Source organism: Apostichopus japonicus, chromosome 14 (genome assembly GCF_037975245.1).
Source record: "Apostichopus japonicus isolate 1M-3 chromosome 14, ASM3797524v1, whole genome shotgun sequence".
NCBI classification, from domain to species: Eukaryota; Metazoa; Echinodermata; class Holothuroidea; order Aspidochirotida; family Stichopodidae; genus Apostichopus; species Apostichopus japonicus.
In genome coordinates this window covers 4,165,872-4,176,569 of record NC_092574.1, presented here as the reverse complement: position 1 = coordinate 4,176,569, position 10,698 = coordinate 4,165,872, and the positions used below count along the sequence as shown (strand labels likewise).

Genomic DNA, 10,698 nt, shown 5'->3' with positions numbered 1-10,698 from the left:
CACTCGCTGTAAAATCTTTTGGCCTAGACTGAGCGCACATATGACAGTACAGTAGCGCACATTTGACAGTGCAGTAGATTTCAATCACACAAACGACTGTACTTCTCAGTAGCCTACCGCTCTACGTGAAGAACATTGCAGGTGATACTGAAAGTAGTTCGTAGAGCGTTACCTTTATTAACATGTGTACCGTATATTGTTAAGTTTTCCGTCAAAGCCAGAAACTAGTTGGAAGCTATGTGTATTTTCGTTCGACGATCCGGTGACAGTGTATAGAGAGATCCCTTAAGCGGATTATCCAATCTACGTGTATTCAGGTTGTGAATTTGTGTACGTGTAAGTAACTTAGGCTGTAGTAACGCGCCTTTCATTTATGATTTACCCAAACTTAAGTTAATTAGGCCTCAGTTTAAATTTCCATTAACGGCGAAGAAAATAGTATCCAACTGAAGTTATAACGTGCAAGTTCAAAGTGTCTTCTGCTCTTCCTGCGATGATCTATAACACTAACCTAGTAAGAGTTAGGCTAGGTTAAACTTAATTCTGTAAGTCAGCAGTATCAATGGAATTTCTTATCCCCTTATCCCAATTAAGCCTTTCCATTGTTTCAGGTTCTACTGTTGGGAACACAATATACTAAGTCAGTGGTGGTAACAATTTCATGCAGGTCCTAATTTGTTCACTTCATGTGATCGCACAAGATATATCAAAACTAGGTACCATATCCTATTCCAGTACTAGTACTACTACCTAGAACTTGTACTTGGCAAGCATGCAGAGAGAATATCAATAATAAACTAGGCGAACTTTGAGCACCTTGTAGACAAGCCTTCCAAGTCAGGAAATTGCTGCTTAACTTAGGGCAATTTTCCTTCATGTGTCAATGAAGTTAATAATTTTCCATGAAATTTAGTGTTCTCTGACTTTCATCGATAGATTGTCAAAGCTGGTTTTGTGGTTTCCTTCAGAAATGCAGGCAGTTTGCTCAATCTTTAGACAAAATATAGTTCACATGGTGAACAGTTTTGGACCCCATGCCAGAGGTGAAATAGACTCAAATATATTATAGGAGCTGCTTACTAGTGATCTTCCTATTGGCGAAGTCGTTGATTTGAAGGTTAACCGGACTTTACACAATGATAATATGTGTACAAACAGGATCAAAGGTTACATAGGTTATGATCAACTTTGTGATATTGAAATGCTAAGGTGAACAAATTTGTAACCCTCCGCTGACAAAGGCAGTGATTTGAGAATAGTGCTCAATATTTACTGTATCAGGTAGGCTAGTTGAATATTTCCATATTTAATGCTTAGGCTCTCAGTAGACTTGGGGAGTAGGCAGTAGTCTGGAAACCTATTAATCAATTTTAAAAGTGCATGTTCTTACATTCCACGGTACCTTTGATGATGCACATTGGGAAATAACATGATTTAACCATATAGCAACACATGTAAAGAGCTGCTTGAAGTCTGTTCAGCATTCCTCACAATGGGTTTCAATATGTAGAATGAAGAGCTACTGAGCTATTCTATAGTTACTTTGTATAGATTTGTTAAATATAATTCAACGGTATTTTTAACTCCCTACAAGCCAACCATGTATTGTGAATGTCAGTTTCAGCTCCACTCACTGAAATATATTCTGCAATAATATACCAAAATGTTTTCATTTCATATTTATTGAAGATGTATATCTATGTAAATTACCATCAGTTTACACATTGCAAGAGAAGGATATGTACGAATGAGAGCAATCTATTTGACAACATAAGAGTAAACTTTGTCTGTTCAAAGTTTTTGAGCTTGCTACAGCTACTGAAACTTAGGGATCGTTATTAGGTCAAAGTCTGAAATCAAATGTTGTAGAGATGATACTGTAGCTTAAAAAGCAAAACTTATATGACATCATACTTGACATGGGTATCAACCTGAGTTAGTACAGGAAGTCTATCATTGTTGGTAGATGTCAAAATTCAATTCATGTCACCAGAGGTCAAGTGCAATCTTGGATGAGCTCCATACATAGTGAATGGGTTCAACTTTAAGCAAGTGCAGGAACCCTGTTGCTGTTTCAAAGGTCATCTAAGGTTGACAGAGATCAAAGTCTGATAGCTTGTAAATATGGTAACTGCAAAAACAAAAATGTGGATGAAACTCATAAATAGTGGGTAGATTCACATACAGAGTTTTGCACAATTGGTCTTTGTTATTCCCATTTTGTTTCATTCACTTTTCAAGCATCACTGCTGCTTTGAATACAAGTTTACATCCATATCAAACCTTTTTAATTAGCTATTCAAGAGCTGCATTTTAAATTGATGTTCCAATTCAAGGGATATTCATTTATAACCAAATTTTGTAATTTCTGCACTGACACCCTATCTAACTTTGTGAAAGATCAACACTAGTCAGTCTAAACATCCTTACACTTAGTTTACAATTTAGGATTTCAACAGCAAACATAGTGTCAAAGAGTTTTGGTATAAAATGTCCAGATATTGTTCAGAAGTTTCAAAGTGCAAATGAATGGCAATAACTTTTTGTCATGATGGTTGTGTGCTGAGCAAGCTCTCAAACCATTTTCAATTCTTTGCCACATTTGCCATATTGCAGCAAAATGGAAGGCTTGGATGAACTTTGCACCTGGTATTTGGATTCACCGCAGTGACTTTCAGGCCTGGATTGTGTCTGTAAGCATTAAATGTCATTTTAGGTCAATGCAGTGTTACAGTAAATTTTCTCATTAGTATAAATTTTGGCAAGGAATCACTAAGCCTGTTGAAGGGTCTCTGATGTTTTGAAGGAATGAATTTTGTGGCAACTTCAGTGATCATGATGACAAACCTGGACTGATAATACAGTAGTTGTTTTATATTCATCCTTTAAGTAAGTTTTTCTCAGCTTAAATTGATTAACTGTGTTACTTTTGTTTGTTGCAGCTAGTACACATCATGCTGTCGTGACTTTCCTCCGATGTTCAAGAATCTTATAAATATGACAAGCACTGAGGAGTCCAAGGATGTTAAATCCTGGTTGCAGTCATTAGATCTTGGCGAGTTTGTAGAAATATTCCACAATAATGGATACTTCCAACTGAGCCACTGCACCTCTTTAACTGATAATGACTTAACCTTACTTGGTATTACACAAACTGGTTACAAGAAAAGAATCCTTAATTCGATATCAAATATGAATATTGGAAAGCCATCTTTGCCACCTCGTACCAGATTGCCCTCTTCTGATATCCAACCCAAACCAGTTCCTCCTGCGAGGCTGCCCAGACCCCCCTCTTTAGATAATGAAGAGTACTTGTCACTTCCTAGTGCAGTAGGGGGCAAAAATGAATTCAGTATGGACAAAGGCCCTCATAAGCCAACAGTTATGCCTCGCAAGTCTGTTAGAATTCATTCCACAAAACCAGATCTGCCACCCAGGGCAAAACCAAAGCCAAGCCCAAGGAAAAGAGCCAATGACATTGCTAATTCCACTTCTCAGCCTGAGATATTGGAAATGGATGAGGATATACCAAACATAGATGAGTTATTGCTACGACCGCTACCCCCTGTTCCTGACATTCCAGAACCAACAGAAACCCTATCTGAGATGTCACCTGCCCAGTCAGAAGCTGCAGAAGTTTTGCTTCCTCCTCTGCCTGCAAGACCATCTGTTGGATTAGATGATCCACCAAAGATACCAGAGAGACCTTTATCTTCAGACAATGGACCCTTACCCTCTGTGAGACCTCTATACAAAGATCCACCTCCAGTTGCAGACAGCCAAACTGAAGCTGTTCCTTTGTTATCCGCTCCCATGGAACCAGATTTTCCTCCTCCTCCACCATTGCCTAGTAGAACCTCCCCAGATCATGTTGCTGTACCCTTGCCCCCTCCTGTTGGGTCTGATGAGACAGCTGCTGTTTTCATGAGAAGGATGAGTGATGTTGCTCAAACAAAGTCACCTCCACTACCTCCTCAGAGGATAGTTTCCAGTGATTCAATACTACAGCGGCCAACAGCTCCTGGTTTACCATCTTCAGGTGTTCCTCCTATTCCAGTCAGACCACCTGTACCTTACACTCACGATGTATCGTCTTCATCAGATAGTGATGAAAGTTTTGATCAACGAGTCTTAATTGATCGACCTGTGCCAATCCCACCAATTGATGCTACCATTGAAGAAGAATTTGATGTGGACCGCCCAGTCCCAGTTCCACCAATACAAGGTAATGAGTATCATGACCTACTCATTCAAGATAATGTTGAAAACAACAGATCGTTGACACCAGGTGCAGCTGCTTCACTCCATCATTCTCTCTTTCCTGCCTCTATATCTGAAAATAAAAGTTCATCAGATGACATGCTTGTAATAGATGACCAAAGCAAATCAGTTTATGACATACTTATCTCCAACAAGCCATTAGACAATGGGGAATCCATATATGACACCCCACCTATCCCGAGGATGGAGTCACAACAGCAACCTGATGATCCTGAGTATAACATTGTACCATCTCCTAGAAAAGCAAATGAAGTTTTCCCAGAAGCTGAAAGAGAATCTATTTATGATAGTCCATCCTCAAACCAGAGAGCTTCTTTAGACGTGGGAGAACAGATGAGGATCCACCCTCCTCCGCTGCCCGGCCCTCATATGTTCTCAGCTAGGCAAAGTGCTCCTCCTATGTACACAAATGTAAGTTCTGCAAGAAATTCCACCAGCAGTGAGACTTTTAACCGAGACAGCAAAGATGAGGCATACCTTTATTTGTCGGATGTTGTGTCAGGTAGGCCTTTATCTGGGGACAGTCAAAATGGACATCAGAGTCTTCCAATTCCACCTCAACGGCAAGGAAGTAATCAAGAGGACTACATTTTGCTGTCAGACACATCAAGTGGAAAAAAAGAGCTCAGGGATGCGATACCCCCTCCTGTTCATGAAGAGGAGGATCAATTCCCAAGTAACGTTACCTATAGTGTTCCAAACAAATTCAACTCTCCCATAAAACCAGGAAGGCCAGCACCACCCCCACCACCTGTTCGCAAAAGTTCACTGACGTCACAGTCATCTCCTACGAGACGAAGTCCATCGTACACTGATTCAGCTGATGATGTTTACCACTTGGTTGACCAATCTCGATTGTCTGGTTCTCCAACCCAATCCTTAAGAGAGTTGGAGAGTGAGGATAGTGAGGAAGATGGAGAGCCTGATGAAGTCGATGATGCAACATCTTCGATAGAGGAACAGAGAATGAAGGACTTGAATAGGGTAAGTTTCTTATCCTTTATTTTGATGTCACTTGTTTCCATTCTGTGCACCATGTTTCCACTAAATATCGTAACTCCCTTCATACACAAGACCCTCAACAAAAAATACTGAATTAGTCTCAAAATATGTTAAATTTCTAATTCCTGGTTTTTTACATATGACATTTAAAATAGGATGGATTTATCAGTATTCTATTAATGCTCAGTCAAGAATCTCAAATATCCAATGCTATGTCACTGAGTTTAATAGAAGACCAAATGCTTTTAGTCAAGTGATATAACTTTTCTCCTGCATGTTTTATCAAGCTTTGTCACAAACAATATTTCTTCTTGACAGGATACTGTCCTTTGTGAAGAAGTAAAGGAAATGGAAAATAAAGGGAAAAGTCATTTAAATGTGCTATTTTTACTAATTTCATAACTGCATATAACATGAGCTTCTAAGACTAACTTCTTCCCTCTTTCATTCCCTCTGAAATCTCTATCTGTATTTTGCCTTTATGTTGATTGATTTAAAATGAACTACTGTATTTTTTACTCCTTGCCAAAGGCAAAAGGAATCTCTGTAATGTTGATGGCATGTGTATGCGTGTGTGTGTGCGTGTGTGTGATGCATTGGCCTATTGTTATCTGTGGAGGTCAAAATGTAATTTGATGTCAACAGAAGTCCAAACTCTGAAACTATGGTAAGCATAATAACTTCAAAAGCAAAGCTTGGATGTACTTCATATTATGGATCCAGTGCTTAGTTAGTATGTGAACTGTAATGAGGTAACATGTCATTTGATGTCACCAGTGGTCAAGTCTTTTAACAATGTAAACATCATACCTTGGAAGGAAAAGAAAGATTGGATGAATTTCTTACAAGGCATGAAGATAAAACAAAGCACAATATATAGTCTTGTGTGGTAGTCAGTGGTTGTTTGAAGTAACTATATTTCAAATTCTGAAAAGCCTGTAGTGACTCCAAATGACTCCAAAAGTAAAGCAGATGAAATTCATAGTAAAATGGTGGTATGTGGATTAGTGATTCCACAGAACCTTTAGGTGTTTGTGGTGGTGGTCAAGCGTCATTAGAGGTCATCAACCAAAATAAAGTGTGATAACAGTAACTCTTACTGTGTAGATTCTTCTTAGTAAATACCAGAACTGTCTAACAGTGTTACAGTAAATGTTGTCATACAACAAGGCAAGGAATCACTATAAAATCCTGTTGAGTTTTCTGCTTCTTGATTGTAATTTTGACTGGATATCATCTATCCTGGTTAGAGTTAATGACAGTCTGTTTTGGCATTTATGTTCAGATGAACCAATGAAAGTGTTTTCTGTTCCTGTTTCCATTTGTACTCAATAAGTCACTGGTACTGCTAACATGTCACATTGGTCAAGGTAACTAGTTGACCAGACAATTAATAAAACGAAATATTCAAAACAAAAAATTTGCCTACAAAGTGTTATTGTTCCAAATTGGTTTTATATATATGTGGGATGCTTCTGTGACTGCAAGAACAGTAATTTATACAGCCACACTGAGACTGCTTTCTGTTAAAGACAGTAAGTCATTAAATATGCTGCGTTCATGTATCTGTAATGCAGAACCTTACAGTCTAAGAGGAAGTCTGTATGCTGGTACAGTAGTACAATAGCATAGGTGGTCCTTTTACTTCCTTGTTCAAGTAACTAGTAAAGAATACACCTGTGTCATAAACCGAAAGAATAAATCTGAACTTTGGTAAGCAGAGTCTAGCAGCATTAAAGAAGCACTGCAGTCTGCCAAGCGGTAATAGATCTAGGAATATCATTTGATATGCAACAGATTAATTGTCATGCATGTTTTAGAGGTTAAATAGGAAACTGCTACAAGAGACTTCAACTGTTAATATGTGGATTTTGCTACTCAATATGGGATAATAATTAAAGTAGTGTTTAACAGCTATCATATTTATTTCTTGACCATTTTGAAGTTAGGATCAACCTCATACTGTTCGAATAAGTAAACTTTAATACAAGTTCTCCTCATTTGACTATCAGGTAGACAGTTTGTAAGTAAAGTACTCAGTAAAAATGTGTCAAGCCAGTCTTCAGAGCATCATGGGGTTATTCTTGCTAGACCTTGGCATTAGCATGGAAGTAATGTTGTGCAAGAGTTTTGGCCTGTACCTACTATCAGAATTGAAGCCGCTGGGCCTTTTGGGAGATCACAAACCTCTTTAAGAGCATGGGCAATAGCCAACTCATTTATACAAGATATCCCGAACTAAGTTAATCCGCGGAATATCCAAAACCAAGTTAATCCGTGCGAGAGGCTCGCGGAATCCATAGATGCACTGTGCGTTCGGTAGAGCTCCCAAGACATTTATCAGGAAGCTTTGCTCATTAGCACCTGTGCATTGTCTATCAACACATTAGCCCCATTCAAGCTGCGAGTACTCGCGGGGGTTCGACTGTCTTAGTACGCATTCTTTTCTACGTCTAACGGTATACAGAAATACCACTAAAAATATAACTGTTTATAATAGAAACACAGTCTTATTTAGGTATTTGTTGGTCCTCCTAGTGATTTTCAAGCTCAAATATACAAGTCAGAATGGGGAATAAAATTCTGTAACGCTTTGTAATGAAAGTATCACTGGGACGTGATGGGTGTTAAGAGCCAAAGGCCTCCGGAAGTTGGAGCAAAATTTTCCGTAGAAATTCCAAAAGTATATTTCAAAGGAGAGGAACATAGATTTGGGCTAGTTTCAGAATTAGTGTAACCAAAAGTATGTGTTTATGGGGAGGAGGATTAAACCTCCCCGTACTGCTTTTGGGACCTCGAACGTTTATAAGATGGGATGCTGCCTGCCTTGGTGTTATTGAAGACAACTACCCTGTAGGGCTCTGCCAGGTGGTGAAAGTTTGTATTGTTTTCTCAAGAATCATCTGGGAAAATGAAAGGGGGCAAAATTAAAATTGATAGAATACAATGCCCTCCATTCACCCCCTCCCCACATGCACCCCTGGGTGTTGCAACCACATTTCAGATATTCCCTCATAGTGAATTTCAAGTAAAAAATTGTACGAGGAATCACTGAAATTCTTTTCTTGTCTTAAAGTAAATAATTGGATAACTACCCCCTTATTCCATACACCAATCACCAAAGGATATATCTACATTTAATATCAAGTCAGCAATTAAAAACATTTAGTCTATGAGCAATTTTAGCCAGGATGGAACTGTTCTTATAAATGTTTTACATCCGGCATGTATACATGTAAAATTGGTTGTTAACAAGCTTTAGAAAAATAATATGCCATTGTTCCTGCACTGTTATTATCATGTAACAGTGTATCAATTGTGGTTGATATTATTTGTGAGATATATCAAGGCCTTTGTAGTCATTGTTATGCTGCAATAGCACTATAAGCTGACAGTGCCTTCTCGAGAGTTTAGAGTTGGGACTAGATTTGGATCAAACCCACATTAAAGGAGCCATATTTTGATACAAATATTCAGGTTTTCAAGATACTCAAATTTAAAATATGCTAAGATCTTGGAATACTACTTTAAGGTTAAAATGATGATAATATCACTCTTCAGTGCTAGCCTAATGTTGATTCATTGTTTCTATGAATATTGCATTTCAAAATAATTCAGGAAATAATGTTACAATATTTCCATTTCAGAGAATGATTGATAAGGTCTTCATAATAAGAAATACCCTTAAAGAGAATTTATATACTTGAAACTAAAAGTCATCAATTCTTCTAAAAGAAAGACTGTCGTAGATAGTGATTTAATACCACTGCATGCTTATCATCGTTGAGCTGTCATAGGTTACTAAAAGTTACTTCAAAAGGCCTGAAAAATATTAATCTTGTTCATAACCTGTTGATATTACTTTCACCTTAAATACTTGCTTGGTACATGGTCAATAGATAGGACAAGCCACTTAACTTAGTAGAAGGGCAAGAATAAGGCAGCTTGGTAAGAGAAGAGCAGCAAGAATACAAACTGTAGAAAACTGGAAGAAGAATACTGTTCTGTTGGACATTGCTATGACCAGTTTCACACTTGAGTGGCCAGAGCAGGTTTGCAATTTAAGGAGATATATTTAGCTGACCTAAGTTGTAATGTTGATTTTATTCGTTGTTATTGGCTGTCAGTGCTGAAAATGTGTCATAAATACCAAGTATTTAAAGTTTTACCTTTCCTTGTACAGTAGCTATCAAGCTGTTGGAAACCAACTGGAATTGTGTGAATTTCACATTGGAAAACTGTTAAGGTCACAGAAGACCACAGAACAACTTGAACTTACAATCATTGTTTGTGGCTTTGTTCATTTGCCTCATTTTCCTGCCACTACTTTTGTTATTGCTTCATAATCATTCATTAGCCAAAGAGTAATTATTGATCTGGTGATTCAATAACAAGTTCTTGGTGAGTTATTGACACTAACAACATGATGAACTGTGAAGAGATCACAGCCTGAATGAAATGTACTGTAACAATATAGTGGCGAGGACATACAGTAATGGAAGATTTTCAGTTTGTTTAAGGCCCTACACAATGTTAGCTGTACTGCTAGTTGCATAGATCTTACCAATGAAGGACAAGTACAGTGCACGGTGTTTGTGTTTACACACTGTATGTTTCATCATTTCAGTTGTTTGCCTTACTTTTTCTTCTGATGCAGAGAAAGTGGTTCAAGATTACATGACATTTTCAATACAAGTTTAGGGATTTACTTAATGATGTTCACTATTTGTACTTTCTGGACATTACACTGCATGCTCTGCCATCATTCTTCAAGCAAGCCGTCCATTTTAGTTTTTCACTTTTAAGTACTGACATATCGTTGCCAGATTGTACATATGCAAACTCAACTTAATATCCTTATTCAGAATATGCAGTAGGCCTACACATCAGTTCATTGACTAAACTGCAGTTATAAGGAAGCATTTTAGTAACTTGGATTAATATACAGTAATAAGCATCCAAGGATATGCATTTTAGGCCATATACGTAGTGGTTTTTTGGTAGTGAAATCATTGTTACACACCTCCTGCACATACTTTGCTTGTATAAATATGAGTGCCAGATGAACATAAAGTGTGTGTTAGTGCTGTACACCTATTATACGAATGTCTTTTGCACTTAATATGTCTTAATCCACAATTTGCTAGTACATGAAAATGCTTTTATTTTATTGTGTGCATGTCCTAGCTAGAAGCACATGTACATGATATATGAATGATTTATCCAGCATGACCTGGCATTGTACTGTTCAGTACTGTAGAGTACTGTCTTCCACAGTATAATTGTGTTGTGAATTTCTTTCAGGATAAATTACTTTTCAGGGTCCATTTTATAGAGTAGGAAGAGATGATTGCATTTTGGTCAAAATGTTCCATTTTTGGAAATTTAAAAATGAAAAGTAACATTATAGGACAT

At 37.7% G+C, this 10,698-nt stretch overlaps 1 protein-coding gene across 8 annotated transcripts in view; it reads left to right on the top strand.

The window, feature by feature from the left end:
- The first annotated feature begins 2 nt into the window (after window positions 1-2).
- LOC139980201 (arf-GAP with Rho-GAP domain, ANK repeat and PH domain-containing protein 1-like) overlaps window positions 3-10,698 on the top strand; it is a 101,798-nt gene continuing 91,102 nt past the window's right edge. For 3 of the 8 annotated variants that reach the window (XM_071991683.1, XM_071991680.1, XM_071991675.1), the window contains exons 1-2: window positions 68-336; window positions 2,943-5,265. In XM_071991683.1, the coding sequence (XP_071847784.1) occupies window positions 2,977-5,265 (2,289 nt within the window). In that variant the 5' untranslated portion in view covers window positions 68-336; window positions 2,943-2,976. Of the gene's footprint in view, window positions 337-2,942; window positions 5,266-10,698 lie in introns of all 8 variants that reach the window. The other 5 variants (XM_071991678.1, XM_071991679.1, XM_071991677.1 and 2 more) reach the window with 4 other exon arrangements.